This window comes from Trachurus trachurus, assembly GCF_905171665.1.
Source record: "Trachurus trachurus genome assembly, chromosome: 6".
Classification (NCBI taxonomy): Eukaryota; Metazoa; Chordata; class Actinopteri; order Carangiformes; family Carangidae; genus Trachurus; species Trachurus trachurus.
The window spans coordinates 36,175,194-36,193,063 of NC_139897.1; the positions used below are offsets into that span (position 1 = coordinate 36,175,194).

A 17,870-nucleotide genomic window follows, 5' to 3' on the forward strand; every position below is an offset into this window, starting at 1 on the left:
TGTCTGTGTGTGTGTGTGTGTGTGTGCTACTCACTCTGCTATCCTCGATGCTGAAGAGTAACTCATCATCATGAAGACACAGTTGGTCACGACCGTCAAAAAGACGAACAAACGGAACAAAGTTTTGGTTTAAGGAACAAAAACAGTCTGTTAGTCAACAGTCAGTCAGTCAACAGTCAGTCAACAGTCAGTCAACAGTCAGTCAACAGTCAGTCAACAGTCAGTCAACAGTCAGTCAGTCAACAGTCAGTCAGTCAACAGTCAGTCAGTCAATCAGTCAGTCAACAGTCAGTCAGTCAACAGTCAGTCAGTCAACAGTCAGTCAACAGTTAGTCAACAGTCAGTCAGTCAACAGTCAGTCAACAGTCAGTCAACAGTCAGTCAGTCAACAGTCAGTCAGTCAACAGTCAGTCAGTCAATCAGTCAGTCAACAGTCAGTCAGTCAACAGTCAGTCAGTCAGTCAGTCAGTCAGTCAGTCAACAGTCAGTCAACAGTTAGTCAACAGTCAGTCAGTCAACAGTCAGTCAACAGTCAGTCAGTCAACAGTCAGTCAGCAGTCAGTCAGTCAGTCAGTCAACAGTCAGTCAACAGTCAGTCAGTCAACAGTCAGTCAACAGTCAGTCAACAGTCAGTCAACAGTCAGTCAGTCAGTCAGTCAACAGTCAGTCAACAGTCAGTCAGTCAACAGTCAGTCAGTCAACAGTCAGTCAGTCAATCAGTCAGTCAACAGTCAGTCAGTCAACAGTCAGTCAGTCAACAGTCAGTCAACAGTCAGTCAGTCAACAGTCAGTCAGTCAACAGTCAGTCAACAGTTAGTCAACAGTCAGTCAGTCAACAGTCAGTCAACAGTCAGTCAGTCAACAGTCAGTCAACAGTCAGTCAGTCAGTTAGTCAACAGTCAGTCAGTCAGTCTGTCAACAGTCAGTCAGTCAACAGTCAGTCAACAGTCAACAGTCAGTCAACAGTCAGTCAGTCAGTCTGTCAACAGTCAGTCAGTCAACAGTCAGTCAACAGTCAACAGTCAGTCAACAGTCAACAGTTAGTCAACAGTCAGTCAGTCAACAGTCAGTCAACAGTCAGTCAGTCAGTCAACAGTCAGTCAGTCAGTCAGTCAGTCAACAGTCAGTCAACAGTCAGTCAGTCAACAGTCAGTCAACAGTCAGTCAGTCAGTTAGTCAACAGTCAGTCAGTCAGTCAACAGTCAGTCAGTCAGTCAGTCAGTCAACAGTCAGTCAACAGTCAGTCAGTCAACAGTCAGTCAACAGTCAGTCAGTCAGTTAGTCAACAGTCAGTCAGTCAGTCTGTCAACAGTCAGTCAGTCAACAGTCAGTCAACAGTCAACAGTCAGTCAACAGTCAGTCAGTCAGTCTGTCAACAGTCAGTCAGTCAACAGTCAGTCTGTCAGTCAACAGTCAGTCAACAGTCAACAGTCAGTCAACAGTCAGTCAGTCAACAGTCAGTCAACAGTCAGTCAACAGTCAGTCAACAGTCAGTCAGTCAACAGTCAGTCAACAGTCAGTCAGTCAGTCAACAGTCAGTCAACAGTCAGTCAACAGTCAGTCAACAGTCAGTCAGTCAGTCAGTTAGTCAACAGTCAGTCAGTCAACAGTCAGTCAACAGTCAGTCAACAGTCAGTCAACAGTCAGTCAGTCAGTCAACAGTCAGTCAACAGTCAGTCAACAGTCAGTCAACAGTCAGTCAACAGTCAGTCAACAGTCAGTCAACAGTCAGTCAGTCAACAGTCAGTCAGTCAGTCAACAGTCAGTCAACAGTCAGTCAGTCAACAGTCAGTCAGTCAGTCAACAGTCAACAGTCAGTCAGTCAGTTAGTCAGTCAGTCAACAGTCAGTCAGTCAACAGTCAGTCAGTCAGTCAACAGTCAGTCAACAGTCAGTCAACAGTCAGTCAACAGTCAGTCAGTCAGTCAGTCAACAGTCAGTCAGTCAGTCAGTCAACAGTCAGTCAACAGTCAGTCAGTCAGTCAGTCAACAGTCAGTCAGTCAGTCAGTCAACAGTCAGTCAGTCAGTTAGTCAGTCAACAGTCAGTCAGTCAACAGTCAGTCAGTCAGTCAACAGTCAGTCAGTCAGTTAGTCAGTCAACAGTCAGTCAGTCAGTCAACAGTCAGTCAACAGTCAGTCAACAGTCAGTCAGTCAGTCAACAGTCAGTCAACAGTCAGTCAGTCAACAGTCAGTCAACAGTCAGTCAGTCAGTCAACAGTCAGTCAGTCAGTCAGTCAGTCAACAGTCAGTCAGTCAACAGTCAGTCAGTCAGTCAACAGTCAGTCAACAGTCAGTCAACAGTCAGTCAGTCAGTCAACAGTCAGTCAGTCAGTCAGTCAGTCAACAGTCAGTCAACAGTCAGTCAGTCAGTTAGTCAGTCAGTCAACAGTCAGTCAACAGTCAGTCAGTCAGTCAGTCAGTCAGTCAACAGTCAGTCAGTCAGTCAGTCAGTCAGTCAGTCAACAGTCAGTCAACAGTCAGTCAGTCAGTCAGTCAGTCAACAGTCAGTCAACAGTCAGTCAGTCAGTCAGTCAGTCAACAGTCAGTCAGTCAGTCAGTCAGTCAGTCAGTCAGTCAACAGTCAGTCAGTCAGTCAGTCAGTCAGTCAGTCAGTCAGTCAGTCAACAGTCAGTTAGTCAGTCAACAGTCAGTCAGTCAGTCAGTCAGTCAACAGTCAGTCAGTCAGTTAGTCAGTCAACAGTCAGTCAGTCAGTCAGTCAGTCAACAGTCAGTCAACAGTCAGTCAACAGTCAGTCAACAGTCAGTCAGTCAACAGTCAGTCAGTCAGTCAACAGTCAGTCAGTCAGTCAGTCAACAGTCAGTCAGTCAGTTAGTCAGTCAGTCAGTCAACAGTCAGTCAACAGTCAGTCAACAGTCAGTCAGTCAGTCAACAGTCAGTCAGTCAACAGTCAGTCAGTCAGTCAGTCAACAGTCAGTCAGTCAACAGTCAGTCAGTCAGTCAACAGTCAGTCAACAGTCAGTCAACAGTCAGTCAGTCAGTCAACAGTCAGTCAGTCAGTCAGTCAGTCAACAGTCAGTCAACAGTCAGTCAGTCAGTTAGTCAGTCAGTCAGTCAACAGTCAGTCAACAGTCAGTCAGTCAGTCAGTCAGTCAGTCAGTCAGTCAGTCAGTCAACAGTCAGTCAACAGTCAGTCAGTCAGTCAGTCAGTCAGTCAGTCAGTCAGTCAACAGTCAGTCAACAGTCAGTCAGTCAGTCAGTCAGTCAGTCAACAGTCAGTCAACAGTCAGTCAGTTAGTCAGTCAGTCAGTCAACAGTCAGTCAACAGTCAGTCAGTCAGTCAGTCAGTCAGTCAGTCAGTCAGTCAACAGTCAGTCAACAGTCAGTCAGTCAGTCAGTCAGTCAGTCAACAGTCAGTCAGTCAGTCAGTCAGTCAGTCAGTCAACAGTCAGTCAACAGTCAGTCAGTCAGTCAGTCAGTCAGCCAGTCAACAGTCAGTCAACAGTCAGTCAGTCAGTCAGTCAACAGTCAGTCAACAGTCAGTCAGTCAGTCAGTCAGTCAGTCAGTCAGTCAGTCAACAGTCAGTCAGTCAGTCAGTCAACAGTCAGTCAACAGTCAGTCAGTCAGTCAGTCAGTCAACAGTCAGTCAGTCAGTCAGTCAGTCAGTCAGTCAGTCAACAGTCAGTCAGTCAGTCAGTCAGTCAGTCAGTCAGTCAGTCAGTCAACAGTCAACAGTCAGTCAGTCAGTCAACAGTCAGTCAGTCAGTCAACAGTCAGTCAACAGTCAGTCAGTCAGTCAGTCAGTCAGTCAACAGTCAGTCAACAGTCAGTCAGTCAGTCAGTCAGTCAGTCAGTCAGTCAACAGTCAGTCAGTCAGTCAGTCAGTCAGTCAACAGTCAGTCAGTCAGTCAACAGTCAGTCAACAGTCAGTCAGTCAGTCAGTCAACAGTCAGTCAGTCAGTCAGTCAGTCAACAGTCAGTCAGTCAGTCAGTCAACAGTCAGTCAGTCAGTCAGTCAGTCAACAGTCAGTCAGTCAGTCAGTCAGTCAACAGTCAGTCAGTCAGTCAGTCAGTCAACAGTCAGTCAGTCAGTCAACAGTCAGTCGGTCAACAGTCAGTCAACAGTCAGTCAACAGTCAGTCAACAGTCAGTCAGTCAGTCAGTCAGTCAGTCAGTCAGTCAGTCAGTCAACAGTCAGTCAGTCAGTCAACAGTCAACAGTCAGTCAGTCAACAGTCAACAGTCAGTCAACAGTCAGTCAGTCAACAGTCAGTCAGTCAACAGTCAGTCAGTCAGTCAGTCAACAGTCAACAGTCAGTCAGTCAGTCAACAGTCAGTCAGTCAGTCAGTCAACAGTCAGTCAGTCAGTCAACAGTCAACAGTCAGTCAACAGTCAGTCAGTCAACAGTCAGTCAGTCAGTCAGTCAACAGTCAACAGTCAGTCAACAGTCAGTCAGTCAGTCAGTCAGTCAGTCAACAGTCAGTCAGTCAACAGTCAGTCAACAGTCAGTCAACAGTCAGTCAACAGTCAGTCAGTCAACAGTCAACAGTCAGTCAGTCAACAGTCAACAGTCAGTCAGTCAACAGTCAACAGTCAGTCAACAGTCAGTCAACAGTCAACAGTCAGTCAGTCAACAGTCAACAGTCAGTCAGTCAGTCAACAGTCAGTCAACAGTCAACAGTCAGTCAGTCAACAGTCAACAGTCAGTCAACAGTCAACAGTCAGTCAACAGTCAACAGTCAGTCAGTCAACAGTCAACAGTCAGTCAGTCAGTCAGTCAACAGTCAGTCAGTCAACAGTCAACAGTCAGTCAGTCAACAGTCAACAGTCAGTCAGTCAACAGTCAACAGTCAGTCAACAGTCAGTCAACAGTCAACAGTCAGTCAGTCAACAGTCAACAGTCAGTCAGTCAGTCAGTCAGTCAACAGTCAACAGTCAACAGTCAGTCAACAGTCAGTCAACAGTCAACAGTCAGTCAGTCAGTCAGTCAACAGTCAGTCAGTCAGTCAACAGTCAACAGTCAGTCAACAGTCAGTCAGTCAGTCAGTCAACAGTCAGTCAGTCAACAGTCAGTCAGTCAGTCAGTCAGTCAACAGTCAGTCAACAGTCAGTCAACAGTCAGTCAGTCAACAGTCAGTCAACAGTCAGTCAGTCAACAGTCAGTCAGTCAGTCAACAGTCAGTCAGTCAACAGTCAGTCAACAGTCAGTCAACAGTCAGTCAGTCAACAGTCAGTCAACAGTCAACAGTCAGTCAACAGTCAACAGTCAGTCAACAGTCAGTCAACAGTCAGTCAGTCAACAGTCAGTCAGTCAGTCAACAGTCAGTCAACAGTCAGTCAACAGTCAGTCAACAGTCAGTCAGTCAGTCAGTCAGTCAGTCAGTCAACAGTCAGTCAACAGTCAGTCAGTCAGTCAGTCAGTCAGTCAACAGTCAGTCAACAGTCAGTCAGTCAGTCAGTCAGTCAGTCAGTCAGTCAACAGTCAGTCAGTCAGTCAGTCAACAGTCAGTCAACAGTCAGTCAGTCAGTCAGTCAGTCAGTCAGTCAACAGTCAGTCAACAGTCAGTCAGTCAGTCAGTCAGTCAGTCAACAGTCAGTCAACAGTCAGTCAGTCAGTCAGTCAACAGTCAGTCAACAGTCAGTCAGTCAGTCAGTCAACAGTCAGTCAACAGTCAGTCAACAGTCAGTCAGTCAACAGTCAGTCAACAGTCAGAGGGTCATGTGACATAAAGGATATGAGTGAGTGAGGACCCCGATGGCAGCCTTCCTCACTGGACTGAGTGGACTCAACAGGAAACAGGGTGAGCCGGCATCGAACCTGTGGACGACGTTTCCTTTACTGAGCACGATGAACGTCTGCAGAGGTCAGAGGTCAGGGGTCAGGGTTCAGAGTTCAGAGGTCAGGGGTCAGAGGTCAGCGTCTGGAACAAGATCGGTTCAGACGCTTCTGAGCAAGCGCTATTTTACGACAGGCATACCGGTCTTTGCTGTACTGAATGTGATTCGCTCCAACCGAAAACCAGTGGTTTTGCTGAAAATGACCGTGGCGATTTTCAAAGATTTTTAAGCCCTGCGGGTGTCGAAAGTTTTTTTTGACCAAAGATCAAATTTCTCCAAATTCGGATATGTCATCTGGGGGGCTGAGGGGAGTCCAACGCAGAAGTTTGGTTGAAATCGGGCCAGAGGTTTTGGAGAAAATGACCGAGGCGATTTTCGAAGGTTTTTAACCCCCGCGGGTGTCGAATTCTGTTGTTTTGGACTCTTGTTTTCTTCAGTTCCTGTTTTATTTTGTAGTTCAGTTCTTGTGCATTTGTTCTAGTGTTACTTCCTTTATTTTCCCTCCACACTCTCCTTGCACACCGTCAGCCCGGCCTTGCTCCTGGTGTGTCTCACCAATCAGCTTTCTTTGCCCTCCTGTCTCCTCACCTGTTGCTTGTTGCTTTGATTAGTTCTGTTGTTATGCTGCATTCAATGGACTCTATGCACAGCTCCACTACTTCCTGAACTTAATGTTGCTCCTCTATTTCCTGTCTTACATTATTGGACAAACTGATTGATCGGTGCTTGGTCCCCTCCTCTTCATCCTCTACATCCTCCCCCTCGGAAAAATCATCCACCATTACGGACTCCAGTTTCACTGTTACGCTGACAACATCCAACTATACATCTCCACCAAAGCCATCACCAATTCCACCCACTTCACACTCAGTAACTGTCTCACCGAAATTAACAAATGGATGCAAAGAAACTATCTCCAATTAAACAGTAACAAATCAGACATCATCATCATCGGTCCCACATCCTGCACCAGAACAACCCAAAACTTCAGCCTCACCTTCAACAACTGCACTCTGTCCCCTTCCCCACACATCCGGAACCTTGGAATCATCTTCGACAGCCAGCTTAAGTTCGACCACCACATCAACCACATCACCAGGACCGCCTTCTTTCACCTCAAAAACATTGCCCGTGTCCACCCCGCACTCACCAACTCTGCTGCTGAAACCCTGATTCATGCTTTTATCACATCCAGACTGGACTACTGCAATAGCATCCTATACGGCTCATCATCCAAACTCCTCAATAAACTGCAATACATCCAGAACTCTGCTGCCCGTCTGCTCACCCACACCCGCTCCCGAGAACACATCACCCCTGTCCTCCAGAAACTGCACTGGCTCCCCATCGCACACCGTATACAATTCAAAATCCTCCTACTCACCTACAAATCACTTAACAACCTGCCCCCACCTACCTCACAGACCTTCTTCACCACTACAACCCCCCCCCCCCCCCCCCCCCCCCCCCGTGCCCTCCGATCCTCAGCAGGAAATCTCCTGACCCTACCCCCCCAGACCAAGCACCAAACCTGGGGGGACAGAGCCTTCTCCGTTGCCGCCCCCACCCTCTGGAATTCACTCCCTCGCCTAGTTCTACGCTACTGCAGCAAGAGTTGAATCTGCACGGCTCGCTGTGACACGTGCAGGATTCCCCTTGCTGCTGCGTTCAAGACCGTGTGTTGCAGAAGTGACGTTTCTCTTTCTCTCTCTCCCCCAAGCAGCTAATGTTCTTCCCCAGCAGCAGCTACTTTGTGATGCTCTGAAGACGTCAGCTCACTGTGGCCCAGCCATGTTTTCAGAGGTTCCAATGAAACGCGTTTACCTCGGAAATTGTGCAATCGAACGCAGCATTAGTCTTGTGTTTCTTTCAGTTCCTTGTGTGATTCTTGTTTATGTCATGGTGTTGTGTTCGCCTGCCTGCTTTGGATTTAATAAACAGCTGCCATCATGACTCATAATAAATGGATGCAGGACGTATTACAGTGCATTAGAGATAATTAAATCTTGAAAGGTTCCTCACGCAGCTTCTACAACATGTGGCAGCCCTCGACTCTTTTGGTCAGTATTGGTACTATTAGGGCGTATTCACACCAGGCTCGTTTGGTCCGCTTGAAACGGACTTTTCCTCTGGTGCGGACTTTTTGGGGAGGTGTGAATACAAACCAGCGGACTCTGGTGCGGATCAAACCAGTGAACCGAGACCACTTCTGCAGCTGGGACTCGGTCCACTTGTTTGATCCACACCAGAGTCCCAAACGAACCCTGGTGCGATTCGCGTACGGTGTGAACGCAAACCGAACCTTTCCCGAACCAAATGCAAAATCCAAGCGCCTTTTTGGATTCAACAGGCTTCAACAATGAGCCGTGGGTCGACATGGAGCACAGATAGACACGCTGCCTTGATATCTGGTCAGTGGAAAACATTTATCAGATGCTGGAGAGGACGCACCCGTCGCCGTTAACGATGCACATTCTTAATATTTTTTTTAAACTGGTAACAGAAAGTCGTTATCCGATTAATAACCGTTAACAGAAATAAATGTGACTAGGATTATGCCGATCGACAACGCGGCATCCTGAGAGAATGATTATGTTTTTTGTTTTTTGTGTTTTGTTTTTTCCTGTGCCGTCCTTTTTTTCTTTTTTTTAGCGCACCATCCTTCAGACGCACATGCAGACGTGTGTGTGTTTGTTGTCTGACCGTCCTTCACGGGGACGGCTGCATAACGGCCACATAGCCTCCAAGTGATGAATAAACACAGGACAGGTGCAACTGGAAAAAGGCAGCAAGAAACACATTCATGACCTCCACTGTGTAGCTATTTTTTTCCAATGATTGAGCGACTGTGGGACACACGTGCTTTTGTTTACAAAGTTGATCCGCTTGTGAAAAAATGCGATGTGAATACAAACCGCACCAAGTAAAAAAAAAATGTAGTCCGCACCAAAGCAAGTGAACTATCAGACTTTCCTGGTGTGAATACGCCCTTAGTCTCAATCTCATTTTAAACGTATGAACACAGCGACCTTGTGTGATTGGTGGGCGGGATCCAGCTCCTCCAATGGGGTGTTGAGGAGTTCAGGGGGCGGGTCTCCGTATATGAAGGGGAGGGGCTTCTCAGCCTCAAGGTGATTAGGTTGTTCAGGTGGGCCTTTCTCTTCCACCTGTCAATCAGAGAGAAGTTGAGCCGTGAGCTGGAGGGACAACATGACTTATAGTCAACAGAATCTGGTCATCATTGATCCCTCAGTACTGCACTGCAAAAACTCTAAATCTTTCCAATAATATTTGTCTTATTTCTTGTCAAAATGTCTCATTTCTAGTCAAAACTAATCTCTTTCCACTTTAAATAAGACTCATCACCTAAAAATTAACTTGTTTTTAGATCATTTTCACTTGTTTCAAACTAATTTTCACTTGAAATAAGTAGAAAAATCTGCCAGTGAAAGCAAGTTTTTTTGTGTTTGTAATAAGAAAGAAAAACTTGCTCCACTATCAGATTTTTCTACTTATTTCAAGTGAAAATCTGCTTGAAAGAAGTAAAAAGTGTCTAAAAACAAGCTGCTTTTAAGTATAATGAGATTGTTTTGACTCGAAATAAGACAAATATTCTTGGTAAGAGTTTGAGTTTTTGCAGTGTGAAAACTCACACCTGATCAATGCGTTCTGTATTGATCAATACGCTCCGTTTTGATCGATGTTCCGTATTGATCGATGTTCCGTATCGATCAATGCGCTCCGTATCGATCAATACGTTCCGTATCGATCAATGCGCTCCGTATCGATCAATGCGTTCCGTATCGATCAATGCGCTCCGTATCAATGCATTCCGTATCGATCAATGTTCCGTATCGATCGATGTTCCGTATTGATCAGTGCGCTCCGTATGTATTGATCGATGTACCTCTTTGTTCTTCTCCAGCGAGGCCGACGTGAAACGTCTGAAAACCTCCGTCCCAACAGGAGGCAGCAGAGACACCGTCCTGACATCATGCAGCTCTGCACGAACTGTACTGTCACCTAGCAACCGCTTCCTGTGGGAAACGGAGGGGGGGGGGGGGCATCGAGTCAGAACACCATAGCAACGAAACAGTCTCTATCGATCTCCTTATAGCCTCATTGTACTTTCAACTTTCAACTTTATCGTCCCCAAAGGGAAATTCATGTTGCAGAAAGGCAAAAAACACAGAACATATAGAGCACATCCACACAAACTCTACACAACATTGGACAACATTAATTGGCAGTACCCCAGAGGGAAAACTGGGAGCTGTGCCATACAATCAAGGTAAAAAAAAAGTAATACATTAATAAGAGTGTATCATAACTGTTTAGTATTTGAATTAAGTTGGATAATGGCTTGTGTTATGAATGAGTTTTTCAGTCTATTTGATTTGGCTTTGGCAATCTGAGTCTCCTGCTGGAGGGAAGGAGCTCAAACTCAGAATAGTGTCCTGAGCCTTAGAGATGATCCTCCTGTGAGAGATTATGGACAGATCGGATAATGTGACCCCGATGATCTTACTGGCCAGACAGCCCCAACAGCACCGACCAGGGTGGGTGGAGGGGGTCCGGAGGAGGGAACTAGGGGCAAGGCCAGGGGAATGACGGGAAGAGCAATGGAACGGGGCCCCGGAGGGAACGGGTCGAGGGGAAGGGGGTCGAGGGGAAGACCGTGAGGCTGGGCAGAGTCTGGGCTCATGTATTTAACCTCAGTGTCTCCCTTTGTCTTTGTCCCCGTGGCTTCATGCTCCCGTGTTCCCGTACAACTAGAGCTCTGTAAGAGAGAGTAAGGACAGCATTGGTCCAATGGAAGCGCCTCCTGGTGGAGGAATATGGGTTTTGCAAAAGCGCCCAAGAACTGACATCTCTGCATTGTTGGTGAATGAGCCAGTGTGGTGTTTTCAATAATTTAACCCTTGGGGGTTAAAAACATTTCTCTTTTCACATGCTTTAAACTTTATCTATTTTCTTTTATTTTACTTTTATTTGCTCTTGCTTTTAACTCTGTTTGTTTTTATTCTGTTTTATGCGTCTTCTTTTTTTAATGTTTTGTCTTTATGTAAAGCACATTGAGTTGCCTTGGTATGAAATGCGCTATATAAATAAAGATGCCTTGCCTTGCCTACGTGTGAGTTCATAATAAATCCCTTTTTTGCACTGAACCTGTCTGCATTTGGGTCCTGCATTCCCACCGTGTCTATCTATCTATCTAAAAACCCCGTAAAGCAGATGGTTAGTGGACAGAGTTTTCTGTTTATTGTTGTTTAGCATCATAACAGTACTGTAATCTGTGATGACTATATGTATCTATATGTATCTATATGTATTTATTGTATCATGTGTGTGCTATGTGAGCTCTACTGTGTTGACTCAAACCAAATTGCCCTTCGGGGACATTGAAGGTTTTCAAATCAAATCAAAATAACTGCTTCAGTGTTGCTGTGGTTACGACACACTGAGCTCCAGTGGTCAAACGTTACCGGTAACCGTGACGTTTACATCAAACAAACCCCCTCGGTGTCACCATGACGATGAGAGCAGCGATCATCAGCGGAGACACAAAGACACAGTTCAGTCTGACTCCTCCTCCTCTTCCTGTGTCGCTCTGTTCTGCAGCCGCTGGGTGTGGCCGCGCGCGTGTGGGTGGGTGTGTGTATGTGTGTGTGTGTGTGTGTGTATGTGTATGTGTGTGTGTGTGTGTGTGTGCATGTGCATGTGTGTGTGTGTGTGTGTGTGTGTGTGTGCATGTGCATGTGTGTGTGTGTGTATGTGTATGTGTGTGTGTGTGTGTGTGTGTGAATGCATTCACAGGTTTTTACATCAGTAAACATAAAGTCAGTTTCCATGAGTCTGAAATGATGTGATCGATCTCAGATGTTGTCTCCTACGCACACACTAAACACACACACACATACACTAAACACACACACATACATACTAAAAACACACATAGACACACACACAAACACACACACTCTTGTACAGCAGTCGTTGTGAGGACACTCATATTCCCTAGCCCCTAACCCTAACCTTAACCATCCAAAACAAATGCCTAAACTTAACCATTACTCTAAACCTAACTTAACCTAATTATAATAACCTAGTTGTTATGAAGTCTTAACCCTCAAACAGCCTTAGAAGGGGTCTGAGAACGTGAGGACCGCCCAAAATGTCCTCACTAACGTTAAAATAGTAACATCATCACTAACGCCGGGTATGTAAACTGTTTTCTAAACTGTAAACAGTTTTCTTGTCTGTAACAACATCTCTGTCCTAGGTGAGGGATCCCTCCTCTGTTGCTCACCCTGAGCTTTCTCCTGGTTTTCCCTGTTAAAAGGGTTTTCCATGGAGTTTTTCCTCAGTGGATGTGAGGGTCTAAGGACAGAGGATGTTGTTATGATGGGATGTAAAGCCCTTTGAGACAAACTGTTTGTAAAAACGGGCTATACAAATAAAATTGCCTTGCCTTGCCTATTTTTTACCCGATATAATATACCCATAAAAAAATATTTCTCATCAAAGTATATTAAAATATAACAATACATGGCAAATTGAAGTACACTTCCTTAATTTTCCACTATACAATGTTTCACAAAATGAAAAAAAGGTATCATGGTGACCCTATAAAAAAATGTCCAAAATTTGTGATTTTTTGTTTGTTTTTTTAACAAAAACTTCCTTAAAAAAAAAAACTAATGGAGCTGGGACTTTGTCCTTCAGACCACCCATCTGAGCCTTATTTGGTGGAGTTAAAAGAAAAAAGAAAAATTTTCAGCATCACCCGAAACGGTCGCCAGATTTAATACATAAACACTAACGTTGGGTGAAATAAACCGGACATGTGCCTGCTGAAAAACCTAGGGATGGGAGCAGGGAAACATGCATGGATCTATAATACATCCATGGTGATAGGGTTAGGGTTAGGGTTATGGTAACATGCCGACCTTCAGTGACGTCAGTGAGCAGCATGAAGCTACAGGACCATGAAACTCAGACAACAGCTACATCATGACAATTATGAAACAATAATTCATGGGTGAAAATCACCCGACGTTGGTGTTCTAGGGTTAAAACTCAAACTGGTCCTCACATGTGTAGCTGTACAAGTGTATGTATTGTATTACTCGAACTAAGATGAAGTGTGATGATGATGATTTAAATTGACATGCCCGAAATAAACAAATTGATTGACACACACACACACACACACACACACACACACACATACACACAAACACACACACACACATACACACAAACACACACACACAGGTGTTGTCTCTCTCTCTCTCTCTCTGTCCAGACTTACAGGTGTGAAGGGCGGAGTCTCAGCTGATTGGTTCTCCTCAGGACTTCTCCTCGCTCCCGTTGGCTCGTCCACCAGTCAAAGAAAGACATCGTTCTGTCTGTCTGTCCACCTGTCTCACTACCTGTCTCACTACCTGTCTGTCTCTCTAACCATCCACCTGTCTGTCTCACTACCTGTCCACCCGTCCACCCGTCTGTCTGTCCGTCAGTCAGTCAGCGGTCTGGTGGTCTGGTGGTCTGGTCCTCTGCTCTGGTCTCAGTCTTTATCTTCTTCTTCTTCATCCAGAGTGTTTCGTCCTCGGGGTCACGCAGCCTCGAGGCGCCGCGGCCGCTCGTCGCTACGGCAACAGACAGAACAGACAGTCACATTACACATCCATCCCATAATCCACTGTGATGTTGCTGCTCCAACCGAGGCTCCACATGACTCTGCTGCTGCTCTGCCTCGGTCCATCCTCTCTGTTGTCTTCTACACACACACACACACACACACACACACACACACACACACAGATTCCTGGAAACTATCAGTCCAACTTCCTGCCGTCCTAATAGTGGTTCAGCAACACACACACACACACACTGTAACACACACTGTAACACACACACACACACACACACACAGAATCACACACACACACACATACAGTTTAAATATGAAGAGAAGAACAAGACACAAAAGCTTTATTCACTCTGTCTGTTAGGACCCTCACACGGCCAACACTCAGCTATGCAGCACACACACACACACACACACACACACACACAGACACACACACACACACACACACACACACACACACAGACACACACACACACACACACACAGACACACACACACACACACACACACACACACACACACACACACACACACACACACACACACACACACACACACACACACACACACACACACACACACACACAATGGTCCAAGCACATGGAACAACACACTAACACAGGAGGATTGTGTGTGTGTGTGTGTGTGTCAGCTCCTTAGGCGGGTGCATATATGAAAAAAAACACCTAACCCTAAAAAAAATTCTAACAAAAGGTTTCTCAGTTGTTTTTTATAGTATTAGATGTCCTTAATAACATACTAAAAGTTTACCAAAGTTTGACCACTAGAAAGGTGTCATTTTCAAGATGGCGTCCAAGATGGATAGGAAGCCCGGGGAGACACCAGAGGTGAATAGGGTAAACATTTTTAACTAACAGATATCACCATGAAACTTCCCAAGTTTATCACTTACATTAAGACAAATATTTTTTGTATTACAAGTTTTGTCAAATTGTATGTTTAAATATGTAAATTTGGCAATATCTCATTAAATATGCGCTAATTTGCATATACCGAAATCTGAACAATGGATAAAAGCCACTTTCAAAATTCTTGTTTTATTTTGTTGACATACTAGAGTCAGAAGTTTTTACAGAGGGGATTTTGGATATCTCTCTTTATCACTCTGTAAATGAGAAAATACTAGCAGCCCTAAAAATTCAAATATTGTCGTGTTTTTAGGAGTAAAATGTTGTATAAGAGCCCGAAATCTCCACTTCAGCAGCACTTACAGACACCAAACCTTCCAGTTTGATCCCTTTCTATATTCTGAAGGTTTTTACAGAGGGGATTGTTGATATATCATTCATAGCCTGATTTATACAACATTTTACACCTAAAAACACGACCAACTTGAATTTTTAGGGCTGGTGACAGTATTTTCTCATTTACAGAGTGATAAAGAGAGATATCCAAAATCCCCTCTGTAAAAACTTCTGACTCTAGTATGTCAACAAAATAAAACAAGAATTTTGAAAGTGGCTTTTATCCATTGTTCAGATTTTGGTTCTGGAAATGTATGCAAATTAGCGCATATTTAATGAGATATTGCCTCATTTACATATTTAAACATACAATTTGACAAAACTTGTAATACAAAAAATATTTGTCTTAATGTCAGTGATAAACTTGGGAAGTTTCATGGTGATATCTGTTAGTTAAAAATTTTACCCTATTCACCTGTGGTGTCTCCTCAGGCTTCCTATCCATCTTGGACGCCATCTTGAAAATGACACCTTTCTAGTGGTCAAACTTTGGTAAACTTTTAGTATGTTATTAAGGACATCTAATACTATAAAAAACAACTGAGAAACCTTTTGTTAGAATTTTTTTGGGGTCAAGTCATATTTGCACCTGACTACCTAGACACTGGAACTAGGCTACTTGATTCTCTCATCAGTTTTCAATTAACTTTAAACGGTGTTGTCATGGTTACCAGTAGCTATAATATGCCCCAACCCTTTTCATTGTGTGTCTGTATATTTTCGATGACCTGTTACAGTTTTTCTCGATTGTTTACACAATTTTTGTGTTTAAGTTTTACAATTAGCAACCAGAGCTTTAGCATAAAGGGGGTTAGCCCTGTGTTCCCTCAGCCCTGTGTTCCCTCAGCCCTGTGTTCCCTCAGCCCTGTGTTCCCTCAGCCCTGTGTTCCCTCAGCCCTATGTTCCCTCAGCCCTGTGTTCCCTCAGCCCTGTGTTCCCTCAGCCCTGTGTTCCCTCAGCCCTGTGTTCCCTCAGCCCTGTGTTCCCTCAGCCCTATGTTCCCTCAGCCCTATGTTCCCTCAGCCCTGTGTTCCCTCAGCACTATGTTCCCTCAGCCCTGTGTTCCCTCAGCCCTATGTTCCCTCAGCCCTATGTTCCCTCAGCCCTGTGTTCCCTCAGCCCTATGTTCCCTCAGCCCTGTGTTCCCTCAGCCCTATGTTCCCTCAGCCCTATGTTCCCTCAGCCCTGTGTTCCCTCAGCCCTATGTTCCCTCAGCCCTATGTTCCCTCAGCCCTGTGTTCCCTCAGCCCTATGTTCCCTCAGCCCTGTGTTCCCTCAGCCCTATGTTCCCTCAGCCCTATGTTCCCTCAGCCCTATGTTCCCTCAGCACTATGTTCCCTCAGCCCTGTGTTCCCTCAGCCCTGTGTTCCCTCAGCACTATGTTCCCTCAGCGCTATGTTCCCTCAGCCCTGTGTTCCCTCAGCCCTATGTTCCCTCAGCCCTGTGTTCCCTCAGCCCTATGTTCCCTCAGCACTATGTTCCCTCAGCACTATGTTCCCTCAGCCCTATGTTCCCACAGGACTCTCTCTACCGTCCTGCAGTGCTCGTATAGAACAAATGTGACACATGCATGAGCGACTTGGTTGGCTAAGTGTCACTCGAAGAAGTTCTTATGTTTTGTTGAACTTGATCAGGAATATTATTGTGAATAAGTCTCCTAACTTTTTTTCTGCCTTTTCTCACATCAGTTGAGTCAACACTATTATTTGACGAGACATGCTGCTGCAGAGGGAGGTTTATTCTGCCTCGGGCAAATACCAACGTGTTGAAGAAATCTGCCTTGTTTAGAGCCGTTCTGCAGTGGAACTCCTTGCTGCTTTATATTGTAACAAACTCCAGAGAAACGTAGCTATACATTTTAGCTGAAACTGTTTCATTTAATGGTGCAGCAACAGTAGTGTGGGTGTTGGTAAAAACAATCATCCTACCCTATGAGACGGCCATTGGAGACCAGTACAGACCAGTACAGACCATTACAGATCCAATACATAAATAAATAAACCAACTCCTTTCTTCATTGCCTAAACCCAACCAATGGTGGGACCAAAGGGCTGAGGGAACATAGGGCTGAGGGAACATAGGAATGACCCCTGACCTCTGGTCTTCAGCTCTTCTCTCTCACATCGTCTTGGATTCAACATGTTGCATCTTTTAACTTCTTCCCGTCTTGTTGCCTCACTCCAGATGTTTTGTATCTGTATCTTCATCCTCCAGATGTTTTGTATCTGTATCTTCATCCCTCTGGACCCCCCCCCCCCCCCCCCCCCCTCCTCTACTTCCACATGTCTGTGTGTAGGATGTGCCTTGCTTCGGTCTCTGGTGTGATTGGCTCACATCCGTTCGGGTCCAAACTGTTCAACAGCAACATTAACCCTCAAAGACTCACTGGTGCAGAGTTACAACACTTTTTGTGAGGAAGTGTTGTAATTCTTTGTTCAACAACATTGACATAGTCATTGGGTCCTTTTGGGTGTTTTTTTTTTACAATCTGGACCTTATTTCTATCATAAAATCCAATCATTTCCTCCCCCAGATAACTTTGGTGTCATTACAAGTGGTTGTGATGAAATGAGCTCCAGCCGAGAGGCGCGTATATCCGTATAATGGAGTCTACAGGGCAGTTAGCGTTAGCGTAGCGTATATCCGTATAATGGAGTCTACAGGGCAGTTAGCGTTAGCGTAGCGTATATCCGTATAATGGAGTCTACAGGGCAGTTAGCGTTAGCGTAGCGTATATCCGTATAATGGAGTCTACAGGGCAGTTAGCGTTAGCGTAGCGTAGCGTATATCCGTATAATGGAGTATACAGGGCAGTTAGCGTTAGCGTTAGCGTAGCGTATATCCGTATAATGGAGTCTACAGGGCAGTTAGCGTTAGCGTAGCGTATATCCGTATAATGGAGTCTACAGGGCAGTTAGCGTAGCGTATATCCGTATAATGGAGTCTACAGGGCAGTTAGCGTTAGCGTAGCGTATATCCGTATAATGGAGTCTACAGGGCAGTTAGCGTTAGCGTATATCCGTATAATGGAGTCTACAGGGCAGTTAGCGTTAGCGTATATCCGTATAATGGAGTCTACAGGGCAGTTAGCGTTAGCGTAGCGTATATCCGTATAATGGAGTCTACAGGGCAGTTAGCGTTAGCATTAG

The 17,870-nt window shown here is 45.2% G+C and overlaps 1 protein-coding gene across 1 annotated transcript in view; it reads right to left on the bottom strand.

Moving 5' to 3' along the window:
- The window catches only part of LOC310987981 (sodium channel protein type 4 subunit alpha B-like), a 47,207-nt gene extending 33,933 nt beyond the window's left edge, over positions 1 to 13,274 (bottom strand). Inside the window, exons 1-5 of the mRNA XM_083974450.1 lie at positions 13,115 to 13,274; positions 9,707 to 9,836; positions 8,829 to 8,966; positions 5,688 to 5,817; positions 35 to 119 (exon numbers count right to left, since the gene is read on the bottom strand). Of these exons, the coding sequence (XP_083830576.1) occupies positions 35 to 119; positions 5,688 to 5,817; positions 8,829 to 8,966; positions 9,707 to 9,836; positions 13,115 to 13,203 (572 nt within the window). The 5' untranslated portion in view covers positions 13,204 to 13,274. The remainder of the gene's footprint in view (positions 1 to 34; positions 120 to 5,687; positions 5,818 to 8,828; positions 8,967 to 9,706; positions 9,837 to 13,114) is intronic.
- Positions 13,275 to 17,870: the final 4,596 nt, after the last annotated feature.